Here is a 13,022-nt window from a genome sequence, read left to right on the forward strand (position 1 = left end):
CTAGAGCTCGGGCTCCACAACAAGAGAAGCCACAGCAATGAGAAGCCCGCACACCACAACGAAGAGTAGCCCCCACTCGTCGCAACTAGAGAAAACCTGCACGCAGCCACAAAGAGCCAACACAGCCAAAAATAAATTAATTAAATAAATAAATTTTAAAAAATAATGTTGTTCCCATGAAATTACACCCCTGTCCATTTTTTCCTTTCTCAATTTTATTTGCGGCTTCTCTTGAAAAGCATCACAGTGCTGGTGTGAGAGGCCGGCTCACGGCTCAGTGCCGTGAGTCCCCTCTCCCCACCCCCAGGACCTTATTCTAAAAGTAGGAGAGAGCAAGTGGCAGGAAATCATTATGATCCAGCAGCTGCATGGAACTGGACTCAAAGGCCATACTAGAATCCATTCTGGGAACTGACCTTCTTTTGAAATAGCTTTTGTTTCCTAATGCCTGAGAGCTTTTAAATATCTTTTGTTTTGCCCTATTTCCCTCCAGGCTCAGAGCGGATGTGAATGCCGATGTGGTGTGTCACACCTTGGAGTTTTGTAAACAGGACCCTGGCCAACCCTTGTGTCACCTCTATCCCCTTCCCAAGGTGAGTGCTTTTTCATTCTGAATGTCAGATTACGGTGATATGCAAACCCTTTGGAAATCTGGTAAAAGGAGGTTCAGCTTCACTGGCTCAGTGGTCTGGGGACAGGGACCGGAAAAATGACATTTTCCATTACATCACCTGGAATAATATTCCCAAACTTCAACTTAGATCCCTCCCCCATGCCACCAAAGAATGTCTTTGCTGTTTATTTTAGACTGTATTCTAGAGCTGGGCTGGCAGTACATAGGAAATCTTACCAGCCAAGGTGAGAAGAGATTAAATCCCTCTCTACCCCTTAAAAATCAAGCAAGTTACTTTTATAGAGTGACCAGCTCATGCAGTTTGCCCAGGACTTTCCTCGTATAAGCACTTGGAAGTCCCACATCCTGGGAAAACTTGGGCAGTTGTTCCCCCAGTCTAAGCTTTATTGTTCTCACCCATAAAATCAGTCTAACAAAATACCTAAAACACCTCCCTCATAGATTTGTTGGAGGAAGTAGGTGAACTAATATATATATAATGCTTAGCACAATACCTGCTGCATAAATATTAATAAAAATGGTAGCTAATGTAATTATTACCAATATCATTATTATTCAGAGGTAGCTCTTCAGAATACCGTGTGTGCATTATATCATGTTGGACAATTTTTTATTTTTATTTATTTATTTTTAAATATTTATTTATATATTTATTTTTTGGCTGCATTGGGTCTTAGTTGTGGTACATGGGATCTTTCATTGCAGTGTGTGGGCTCTTCATTGCAGTGCATGGACTTCTCTCTAGTTGTGGCGCACAGGCTCATTAGTTGCGGTGCGAGGGCTCTCTAGTTGTGGCATGTGGGCTCCGTAGTTGTGGTGTGTGGGCTTAGTTGCCCTGCGGCATGTGGGACCTTAGTTCCCTGACCAGGGATTGAACCGGCATCCCCTGCATTACAAGACTGATTCTTAACCACCTGACCACCAGGGAAGTCCTGACAATTCTGAATTGGAATGCAGATGGAGACAGACAAATGTGGACACAATTTCCTGCTCATGCTACGAATGAGAGTATGATATTAGATCTGGTTAGGCCTCAAAATAATGATTTTCAGAAACTTCCTATAAAATAAAACAAAATAAGTAATATTTTTAAAAAAATAAAATTCTGTGCCCCCTTTCCCAGAATTATAGTCTTTCTATATATAACACAACAGGCTTCTGTTTTATTTGTAATTTCCTTTTTATTCTTATTGAAATAAAGTCATTTTAACACTTTTTGGCCTAACCAGTGAACACGATTTGGGTTAGTGGTAATATTAAATATCATAAGGCTGTCTCCTTGAACAGGAAGAAAGAGATGCAAATACCTGGGGGTACATGTGCATGTCATGCTACCTCGATTATTGACTAAACGCCAGTTAAATTTCCCTTAATTCTACCTGAGAAGATGTGGTCTCCACTGATTTCTAGAAGAGTTAATTTTAATTAAAATTTTTTTTTCCATGTATTCAAATAGCATATGAATATAATAATATTCACTGTTTGATAATGTACAGAAGTAATGTGTCTCTATGTACAAAGGCAAGTGATATGGGTTTTTGTGATTTCCTTAAATAACATCATTTTATATATTTTCACACTCACAGCTATACATAGTCACAAAATGTTCAACTTTAAACTATCCCATTTAAAATGACATTCTTTATTTTTATACTCTGTAGAATTTATACTCGAAATAGCATTTCCTTGTCCTCCCATCACCACCCCCTTTTCAATTCCCAACTTGGGAACATTTCGACCATCCTTTCTGGCTGGGAGGAAGTCAGAGGATTTCATCTCAGAAATGTTCAGCTTCCACCCCAGCGGGGCGTGCTCTCTGGTGCCTCCACTCTCCCCCTCAAATCCCATCGCCAGCCTCCATCTCTACGGCAGACCCAGAAAAGAGGGGCAGTTGGTGCAAATGTGGACAGCTTCATCCTCTTCTGCCTCCACAATTTCCTTTAATAGCAATAACTGATATTTACTGATCATTCACTGTGCTTACTCTTCATCCTGTCTAGTCCCCCAAATAGCCCCAGTGTGGAAGCACCATTATGACCCCTTTTCTAAGACTGAGGAAACTGAGGGTTAAAAAGTTACAGAATTTGCTGAAAGTCACTCCCCTGAGAAAGACCAGGACTGAGATTCACATCCCTGTCCTTTGCTCAGAGAGGCTGGTTGGTCTCTCAACCTTTGTGTCAGTGTTTCTTGAAAATCCCCTCGGGGTATCTCTTCACAGTAGTCAACTGAAATCCCACCACCAGAAATAACCAATATTAAAATATTGGAGAGTTTCCTTTTAATTTTTAAATAAATTATATTAATTTCTTTGAGAGTTATGATAATGTTATATGTACAAATTTTTACCCTACTCTTCCTCCTTAACATTACATTATGAGTATGCATTTTTTTAAATAGTACATATCAGACCTACTTTTCATTCCCATGGCACACAAATTACACCTACAAAGCAGGTGTGAATTAGTAGTAAAGAAACAGGTATCATTTCCAGCCTCCCAGAGGCTTCCTCATGACCCTTCCAGTCAATAACCCCCACCAATACAGCCACTACTCTGAAATCTACCACCACAGATTAGTTCATTTATATAAAGTTCTACTCTTGAATTTCATGTAAATGGAAGAATACAGTATATTCTTCTTTGTGTCTGGTTTCTTTTGTCTGTGAGAGTCAACTGTGTTATTACAAGTAACAGTATCATTGCATGAAGTTTTCACACAATCATCTTCTGATGTTACTCCTGCTATAGCTTCCCAACTAGTTCAACCAAATCTCCTCTTGACCTCTTTCCAATAAATTTTCCATACGGATGCTAGAAATGTCTTTCTATAGAATAGATATGATCTTGTCCACCCCAAAATCTTTGCCTGAAGGATGAGGAAGCCATCCCTGACTCCTTTTACACACTCTTCTTGTCAAAGCTCCTGTAGGTTCTTTCTTTGAACTTGCCTTGTCTTGAATGATATGCCTGCATGATCATCTGTGAGTCTCTCCCACTAGGCTATAACCTCCAGGAGGTCAGATTCTATCTTGTTCATCTATGTATACCCAATGTCTAGGATGGTGCCTTATACATAACAAAGAAATATTTGTTGAATGAATAAATGAAGTGCCACTAGTTTCTCATTTGCATTGCTGATGGAAATTCTAATTGTCCGTACTTCATGGCCACACTAATTTTCCTGTTGCATACCTCTAATCATTATTTCCCCCAGCCTATGACCTCCACATTGCCTGCACAATTAAGTACACGTTTTCACTTAGCATTTTAGGATTCTCAAAAAGCCTTCCTGGACCTCTACTATTATCCTTGTGTAGCTCATGCTGTAGCCCAAAAGGAGTGATTGGCTCCCCCTTGAACCCATCTCAACCTTCCCAACCCTGCACCTTTGCACCTCTTAAACATTCCTTCTACCCCGTCAACACCAAGGCCATCCTTCTAGCTCTTCTCATTGTCACCTTCTCTGTAAAATAACTCTTAATCCTCTCCACAAAAAGTTAACTCTCCTCTGAACCATCAGCATGAAATACCTTTTCGAGTACGACAATGTGCCAGTACTTTTCTAAATGTTTCATGTATATTAATCATTCAATCTTATGAAATAAGCATTGTCGTCACCCACACGTTATAGATGAGGAAAGGGAGTCACAGAGATATTAAGTTTACATAGATTTCCTTATTAGAATGTAAATATATCAGGCAGCAGCTCTGCATCTTGCCCATCTTTGTCTCCTCCATCTTGCCAGGCACATACGTGGTATGAGAGTAATGTACCAGGCACTGCACTTTACATACGTGATCTCATTTAGCAGTGCTCTTGGGAGTGTATATTTATTTTGCATATGAGGAAACTGAGACTAAAAGATAAGGAGTTTGCCTAGGTTACGCAGTTAGTAAGGGGCAAGGAGAGGATTCAGCCCTGGGTTTGTTTGTCCTTAAAGCCCAAGTTCTTACCACTGGGCTCTGTGCCTCACTGATACCCCTGGGGTATTGGTATTCTGAGTCAAACCACTGCTCCTGGGCCAGCTAGTTCCTCACAAGCAGGACTCTGCACCCTCAATGTCCTGCTTTTCATGTGTTTCAGATTCTGGTAAAATGTAGTATGATGCAAGCCATCGTCCCTGCGAAATGCATGCTATGGAGTAGAGGGACAAAGGGGTCTCTCTGCTCCAGGGGCCTGCACGGGCAAAGCCCCGCAGTGCAGAGCAACAGGTGCCTGACTTTAGTGGGGCCCAAAGCAAAAGGTGGGACAGCATGTAGGGACTGCAACGAACCCGTGTTCATTATCTACAGCAAAGCTGAAATTCCAGCCCACTTCTCGCCAGTCCTTTAGTCATATCTCCATATCCTTCTCTACCATGCGTTCAAAAATGACAAACTCCTTCCATCATTAAATGAAGCAACAAACACCCTACAGTGTTCAGCGGGCATGAGGAGGATGGAGTGGGAATAGGCGGAGTGGAGGGAAGAGGAGGACAAGACAAAGAGAAAGGAGAGAGGAGGGGAGGAGAGGGAAGAGGAGAGGAAAAAGAAAATTGCAGACTGTGTTGTAAAGACCACCCAGATGGGTTTGTGCTACCTACTTTGGGGGGATTATTTATAGCATTCCCCCTCTCATTTGCACACAAAGCAAGGCCCTGCCTGCTGCCAGGGTGTGTCTGTGTGTGCATGTGCATGAGCACGATCCTGACACCACAGCTGTCCAGCTGAAAACTGGATGTGGTTTCTTCATGTGTGCCCTGTTGCTTTAAACCTCTCATTTTTAGATCAGAGGGTTACCATGTATGAGCCCCGATTGGGCCCGGTGCAGCCTGGAGCCTCTGCAGTTTTATGCTGCTCCCTCCTGGGTCCCTTAACTCTGAGATCCCCAAGCAGACTCTGTGGCTTTGAACCGACCTCCTTCCTTACCACCCCTGAGCTGGAGGGACGGGCTGTATTTACCAACATCTCTAAGGCATAGGCAAGACTTACTTCACACCACTTTGATCCACATTACAAGAGAATTATGTTCAGAATGTGTGTGCTAGTGGAGATAGATTCTTCTATTTCCCTGGGGCCTCCAACCCATTTAAATGACTGCAAAAGAGACCTGCTGCCTTAGGAAAGCAATCCAGACTTTGCAACAGCTTTTCCCACAGTAAATCCGATTTCTGCAGGAACCAGAAGCTCTCCAGTGCTGAGTGTGTGGGCGTGTGTGCATGTACACGGAATTCGTGTTTCCCTGGAATCAAACTACCAGGAAGCCGACATAAATGGGTTTGGAAAGGAGAAAGTTAGCACTTTTTATGAGAAAGTGACACAGGACAAATTCTCGTTCAGCTGAGGAATAAACCATCTGACCTCAGAAATTTATATTTTTTAAACATTAAGTGTCAGATAAAATATCTGTTGGCCCTTTTAATGGGAGGTAATAGGGTTTAGGAAAAAATTATGGATGGACAGGAAATTTAACATTTTCTAAGTTTCATCAATCACTAAATTTCCTTCTGTACAATGGACAGTGCCCTTCCGTTCATAATGATGTGCTTAGCTCTGTGAGCTTGCAATATGCTTTACCATTTAATCGCCCCCAAACTCCATTTTTTTTAATAAGATTTTTATTTTGGAATAATTTCAGGTTTACAAAAAAGTTGTGAAGATTCCATAGAGAGTACACCCTCACCCAAGTTCAGTTTCCCCTAATGTTAACATTTTAACATTACTTGGTCAAAACTAAAAGAGGCCAACATTACCCTTGTATGTGACTAGTAACCAAACTTCAGACTTGATTTGGATTTCACCCACTTTTCCACTAATGTCCTTCCTCTGTTCCAGGATCTAATCCAGGACACATGTTGCATTTAGGGTCTCCCTAGTCGCCTCTAGTCTATGATGGGCTTTCAATCTTTCCTTGCTTTTCATGACCTTGACAGTTTTCAGGAGTACTGGTTAAGTATGTTCATTAAATGCCCCTCAAATTGGGATTTGTTTGATGTTTTTATATTGATTAGACAGAGTCTTTTTTTTTTGGAAGGAACACCACAGAGGTTAAGTGCCCTTCTCATCACATTTTATCAGGGGTACCTGATACCCACATGACATCCAGGGGGATGTTAACCTTGATCACTTTGTTAAGGTGGTGTTTGCCAGGCTTCCTCACGGGAAAGTCACTATTTTTCCCTTTTCCTTTTCTCTGTTCTTTAGAACTGGGTCACTAAGTCCAAACCACACTCAATAGGATGGGGGCTCTAAGCTCACCTCCTGGAGAAGGGAGTATATTATTTGGAATTCTTCTGCAAAGGTATATCTCCCCTTCCCTATTTATGTATTCAGTTATTCATTTATGTCAATATAGACTTGTGTATATGTATTTCATACTTTGAGTTATAATTCAGTACTATGTTACTTATTTTCTTGCTCAGATTTTTTTCAGCTTTGGCCACTGGGAGCTCTTTTGGGTTGCCCTTGGTCCTTTTGACACAGCTCCATTCCATTCCTTTTTTTTTTTTTTTTCTTTGCTTGTTGTCTTTCTTTCTTTCTTCCTTTCTTCATTCCTTCTTTTTTTCCTTTCTTTCTTTAGAATTTCCTTACTTTCTGGTAATGCCAGATGATCCAGGGTCATCTTGTATTTTTCCTGCCCCAACCCTACAATCCACCACTTTCAAAGGAGACCTGGTTCCTTTAATTGGAGAATGGTGTTTAGAAACTGAGATCTGGTTGCTGGGTGTGCCTGTTGTTACTAGGATGACATTGCTTCTAGATCCTCCTAGAGGAGACTTTAGTAAAGTATATTTGTATGCATGTAAGCCATGAATCTACCCATCTGTGTGTGTGTGTGTGTGTGTGTGTGTGTGTGTGTGTGTGTGTGGACATGCGTTCATACTGATGTCTCCAACTTTACAGGGCCAAACTCTATTTTATAAGTATAGTTATCAAACATATTTTACATCTGAGGCTTAAGGTCTTGACCCAGGTCTCATACCTAGTGAGTAGAACCTGAACTCAACCTGCAGCTCTTCACATCAGCACACCTGTGTTTGGCATAAATTATGAAGAACATTCAGAGTAGCCAGTCCTCAGTGTCAGAAAGTAAACACAGCTCTGGTTTTAGCTTTAATGAAATATTATGAAGAGCTTAATTTCCAAGAACCTTGCACAAGTATCCCAACTTTCTCATGACCAGTTCAATCATATAGTCAGTCATTCCCATAGTCAGTCACGCCTCAACAAACATTTCTAGAGCACTTACTGTGTGCCAGCCCCGCTGTGAGGCACCCTGATTAAGCTATCTCTTTTAACCATCACATATCTGCAGGACAGATATGATTCCCCCATTTTGTTTATAAATAAGTCTACTGAGACCTAGAGGATTAAAAGACTTGCCTAAAGTCCTGTAGCTTCTACAGAATGATTCTGTTTTCTTTTTTCCAGCAGCAAATATTTATAGAGAATGAACTGTGTAGGACAGTATTCCAGCAAATGAGGCAGGCATTTGCAATGCAAAGAGTGATTCTAGACAGGGAGATCAACTTGTAAACAAACTATGATGAAGAGACAAGTGTTCCAACAGCGGGTGCAAAGAGGAACAGAAAGCTCAGCAGAGAAGGGCTGGGCCCTCCCTGGGAAGGAGTGGAGGTGACTGTCTTCAAGGTGGAGTAAGTGTTGACACGGCACTCCAGGCCTTGCCTGTCTCAGCGCCTTGTTCTTGGGCCCTTTGCCCAGAACCCTTCCAGTTCTCTGCACAGTCAGCACTTTCTCCTCCTTCAGCTTTCTGTTGAAATGTCCCCTCCTCACAGGGGCCTTCCCTGAACCGCCCATCTGAAGAAGGTCTCCTTTGTGCTCTCACATAACACTTTGTTTCTTTCATAGCACTGGAGGGCAGGGACCATGTCTTTCTTGCTCACCGTCATGTTTCCAGGACTGTGCAATGCCCGGTACAGTGTAGGTGCTTCATAAGATTTGTTAAATGAAAGATAAGATGGGAAGGGCAATTCTGAACATGTATTTGCTTTACTTCCTCTCTTGTGAGGATTTATCTGGTCTCAATGGAATATACCAGAGTGTAAAAGGTTTAGCTTATTTTAGAATGTGAAGCAGTTTTCAGAAATATGTGTGGAGTCCCATCTCAGTGCATCTGGTTCAGTATTTCTGCGGTGAGCCTATGCACTTCTACAAAGCTTCTGATGAGCATTAACGGTGAGAAGTGTTGGCTCAAGCCTGAAAGCTGCCATCAACAAGCCTGAAAGTATTGTCTCTCCTCCTGCTACTGGCCTTTTCTTTGTCTTCTCGTAGCTTCCCAGATACCCAAAGTCACGTGTCTCCACTTATCCCGTAGCATTATCCTTGGTTCCTTATTTCTGCCCCTTTTCTCATGGATTCATTAACAAACTCTGTTTCTGGGTTTCTAGTCTCCAGTCCCCTGGGAATAAAGCCTCATAGAAGGTCTGAGGGAACTGGAGGTTTTAGAAATAATCTATTTAGAGTTCACTCCTTTTTTATGGATTTTCTCATAACATTGTGCTAATTGGGCAAGTTTGCACTGAAATTATCTACACCCAAGGAAGAAAATTAGTATACCTATTAACCTGCTCAGGTCTCTCCCATTCCAAAAATTAAATATAAAAATAAACCTTCCAGAACCCCCATTCCTCTCCAGCTACAATCAAATTTCTCTGCTGCCTCTAATTGAGGGGCAGTTCAATAGGGTGGTTATGAGCACAGATCTTAGAGCCAGACCACCAGGGCTCAAAGCCTGGCTGCATTTCTTACTCTGTCTCTCCTGAAGCAAGTTGCTCAATCACTCTGGGTCTCAGTTTCTTCATCTATAAAATGGTGATAATACTCAGACTTCATACGGTTGTTATGAATATTTAACAATTTGATATATATCTCTATGTGTGTTTATACGCATACATGCATATAAGTGTGTACGTGTATTGTCTGAGGGGGGAGGGGATTGAGTTTTAGGACAGTGCTTTGCTTATAATAAGTATTAATTAAGTGGTAGCAGCAGTAGCAGCAGCATCCAGCAAGTTTTTCAAAGAGCAGAGCTTTTCTTCACCTCCCATTTGCTTCTCAAGCTACTGCAGGCTGGCCTCTAGCCCCATCACTCTAATGAAACACCTCTCCTTAAGGCCACCAATGACCTCCTAAACATCAAATCCAAAAACCTTCTTATCCATCATCTGCTGCATTTGACACTGCTGCATTTGACACTGTTTCGGGAGTTTCTCCCGAAACTCCTCTGCCCTTTCCTGGTTCTCTTTGCACTACTCTGTCCCTTTGAGGGTTACCCTTCCCTTCCTAAGCACCAGGACCCACCCAGCCAAGACTCTGATCACTCTGGGCTTTCTCCCTGCGTGATTATAGGCAGGAAAGCCTGGTGGCTAAGCACAGAGATTCAGATGCCAGCCTGAGGGCGTCGGTGACCCTGGCTCCACCGTGTACTTGCTGAGTGATTTGAGATATATCACCTAACTTCCTTGTGTTTCTTCATATGTTAAATGGGGAATATAGCAGAGCCTACCTCCAAGGGCTAATGTGAGGATTACATAAATTAATATGTGTGAAAATTCTTAGAATAGTGACTGATCATCATAAACATACAGAATGTTTGCTCTTGTAAGCCTCACAAATAAAGCTCAAGACTTTCCCCAGAGCTTCTGCCAGTGCATATAGCTTCCAGATAAATATCCTCATTTGTAGGTCCCAAAGACGCCTTGAACATAACATGTCAGAAACTGGACTATTATCTTTTCCCCACATTGGCTATTCCTCCCATATTCCATATCTCAGTTTTGAAACCACCTTTCAGCCACCTAAATGCTTCTTTCTAGTCTATCCCCCTTCTCCATCCTCAATTCCACCTGCCTAATTCAGGGGCTTATCATTTCTAGGATGGAGTACTGCAACAACTTTGTAACTGATATCTCTACCTCCAGCCTTGAAATCCTCAAATCCAGGCACCAAAGTGATGTTTCCAAACGCAAATCAGACCATGTTCCCTTTCCTGCTTAAATCCCTCAAAGCCATCCATCAAGGTCAGGACGAGGTCTGAGTTCCATTAGCTAGCCTGTCCCTACCTACCCAGCCTTGTTCTTGGAGAAACTGCCTTACCTACTTCTCTCCAGCAGCTCAACACTTCTTATCATTTCCATCACATCCTATTGCTCTATTTCCCCCTATACCTATAATATACCCTTTCCCTGAGTCATCCTCTAAGACCCAGCTCAGTTGTCACCTTCTGCTAGAAACCGTCTAACACTTATGCTCCCACTCCAGTGAGGATTAGACTCCCTTCCTCATTGTCCTCAAGATACCATGTCCTAACAGCTATCATTGCACTTTTGGTGTTGCCTTTTAGTCATTAGTTTAAGTGTCTGGCTCTAAGAGACTGACTGCTGGACTACTAATTGTAAAGCTGGGACTATACCTGAGCCAGCTGTCTCTCCCCACTGCCTGGTATGGGTATAGGAGGCTGGCACACTACTTGTGCCCAATAAATGTGTATTGAATGAATGGGCTTACATTTGAACCCAGTTCTTCCTAGAAAATAGGACAGTAATGCCTTCATAATACCCCTTCTCTCTACATTCCTTCTCAGCACTTGCTGGAGTCTGTACTCCCAGTGCATCTTCTTCTTTATCTTTTTTACAGACCAAACATAAGCCTTAAGACGTCTTGATCCCATTTTTTTTAACAATAAAGTATTTTTTAATTAAAAAAAAAGATGTCTTGATCTATCTATCTAGACTTGGGCCTTTCCTGCCCCTAATCTTCCAGATGACTCATCATGGGCATCCATTCTGTTCTTTCCAGTTCTCCACTCTGACCAAGGCCATAGTTATCTCCCAGAAATGCATCTCTGCATTATTCCCCTATTGAGACAGCCTAGAGTTCATTATAATAGGAGCCTCAAACTTGAATAGTCTTGGAGGCATATTCTCAGAGGCTACCACGGTTCTTGGAATCAAGTAAATGTTCAATAAATGGTGATTTTTTTTTAATAAAATGAATTAATGAATGAGCAGTGAGGTCAAATTGGCAAGAGGATTGGAGTTTAGCATCTCCTCTGTTTAAAACCAAACTGCTCTCTAGTAACCATCAATTATTCCTTTGTTCTTGTTCAAGAAAAGTAATCTCTGATCCTGAGCTCCATTTTGTTCAACATGGTGTGTGTGTGGGGGGGGTAAATTTCTTTAACCTATCTGTGTTATGACTTGGCTTTTTTGTGGCAGGTACATAGAAAATAAAAATGATTGAGTGTTCTCAGTTTAACAGAATCTCTGTGTCAAACAAGGAAAGGAAATTGCTTCCTCTGTCATCATGGTTACATTGGAGCCTCCAAGGCTACTACCATGGACAACTCTAGCAAAATAGTAGCTCAAAGCCTGAACTAAATAGAAAAAATTAAGCTTCTCTTCTCCTTCAGTTGTCTGGTCAACCCACCCAGCTTGTATTTGCTCTTCTCCTGTTCTCCACCCTAACTCTGTATAGTATGTGAGTGTTTTCTCACAAATCCAGGCCTACGAGAAAACAAATTATTAAATAAGAAAGAAGGCATTTGTGTGATCATCAGAGTTTTAGGTTAAGGAAATTTCCTTCTTGAGTGATGGCTATCCTTCAACTGTGACTTGGCAAATGATTAGCAAATCAAATGTTATTTTTGAAGGGAACAAACATCTGAGAAAGAATAACCTACAGCTTTGGAACATTTTTTGTGTACCTTGATATTCTGGAAGACTTAATAAAGTTTTCCAAATTACCTCACTTAATAAACTCATAGCTGTGTCTGGAAGACAACCATATCTCTGATAACTGAGGCCAGAAATGGTACTAAGGTGAAAAGAGCCTTGGCTAAAACTGATAGGCTTTCAAGGCATGGACAGTCATTCTCTTAGTCTCATAATATACATTTACTAAGCCCCTGTTGTACGATTAGGGGCTGAAAAATAAAAGGCAGTTGACAACCACAATCTGAGTGGCTATAGCATACCAAAAGCTGGACTAAGTACTTATCATACATCATCTAAAATCCTCCCACACAATTGCAAAGTTATTCCATTATCCCAATTTTATACATGAGAAATCAAAATTCAAGTAAATTGTTGGTTGTGGAGTTGTTTACTTGACAATATTTCTAAGGTTCCTCTTTAAACATCTCAGGAAATTATGAGCAGTGAGATAAATTACAGGGGAATATAGCCATCTAGATGCAAAAAAGTCAGCTTAAAAGCTTAAACTGGAACAGAATATAGTATCTAAAAATAAACCCAAATGCATTTGAGATTCTTGTTTTTGATAAAAAAGATAGCCTTTCAAATCAGTGGCAAAACACTGGTTTATTCAGTAAATGGGTGGGATTAAAGACTAGCCATCTGGGGAATAAAATTTAAGCTAGGGGCTTCCCT

General features: G+C 41.4%; 1 protein-coding gene across 8 annotated transcripts in view; it reads left to right on the forward strand.

The window, feature by feature from the left end:
* Window positions 1-13,022, forward strand: part of AOAH (acyloxyacyl hydrolase) — a 177,634-nt gene that overhangs the window by 42,882 nt on the left and 121,730 nt on the right. For all 8 annotated transcript variants that reach the window (XR_010842142.1, XM_059073653.2, XM_067042335.1 and 5 more), the window contains one exon: window positions 494-593. Coding sequence is in view for 7 of the 8 variants with exons in the window: in XM_059073653.2 (XP_058929636.1) it covers window positions 494-593 (100 nt within the window). In the remaining variant the exon portion in view is untranslated. The remainder of the gene's footprint in view (window positions 1-493; window positions 594-13,022) is intronic.

Source organism: Kogia breviceps, chromosome 9, assembly GCF_026419965.1.
Source record: "Kogia breviceps isolate mKogBre1 chromosome 9, mKogBre1 haplotype 1, whole genome shotgun sequence".
NCBI lineage: Eukaryota > Metazoa > Chordata > Mammalia > Artiodactyla > Physeteridae > Kogia > Kogia breviceps.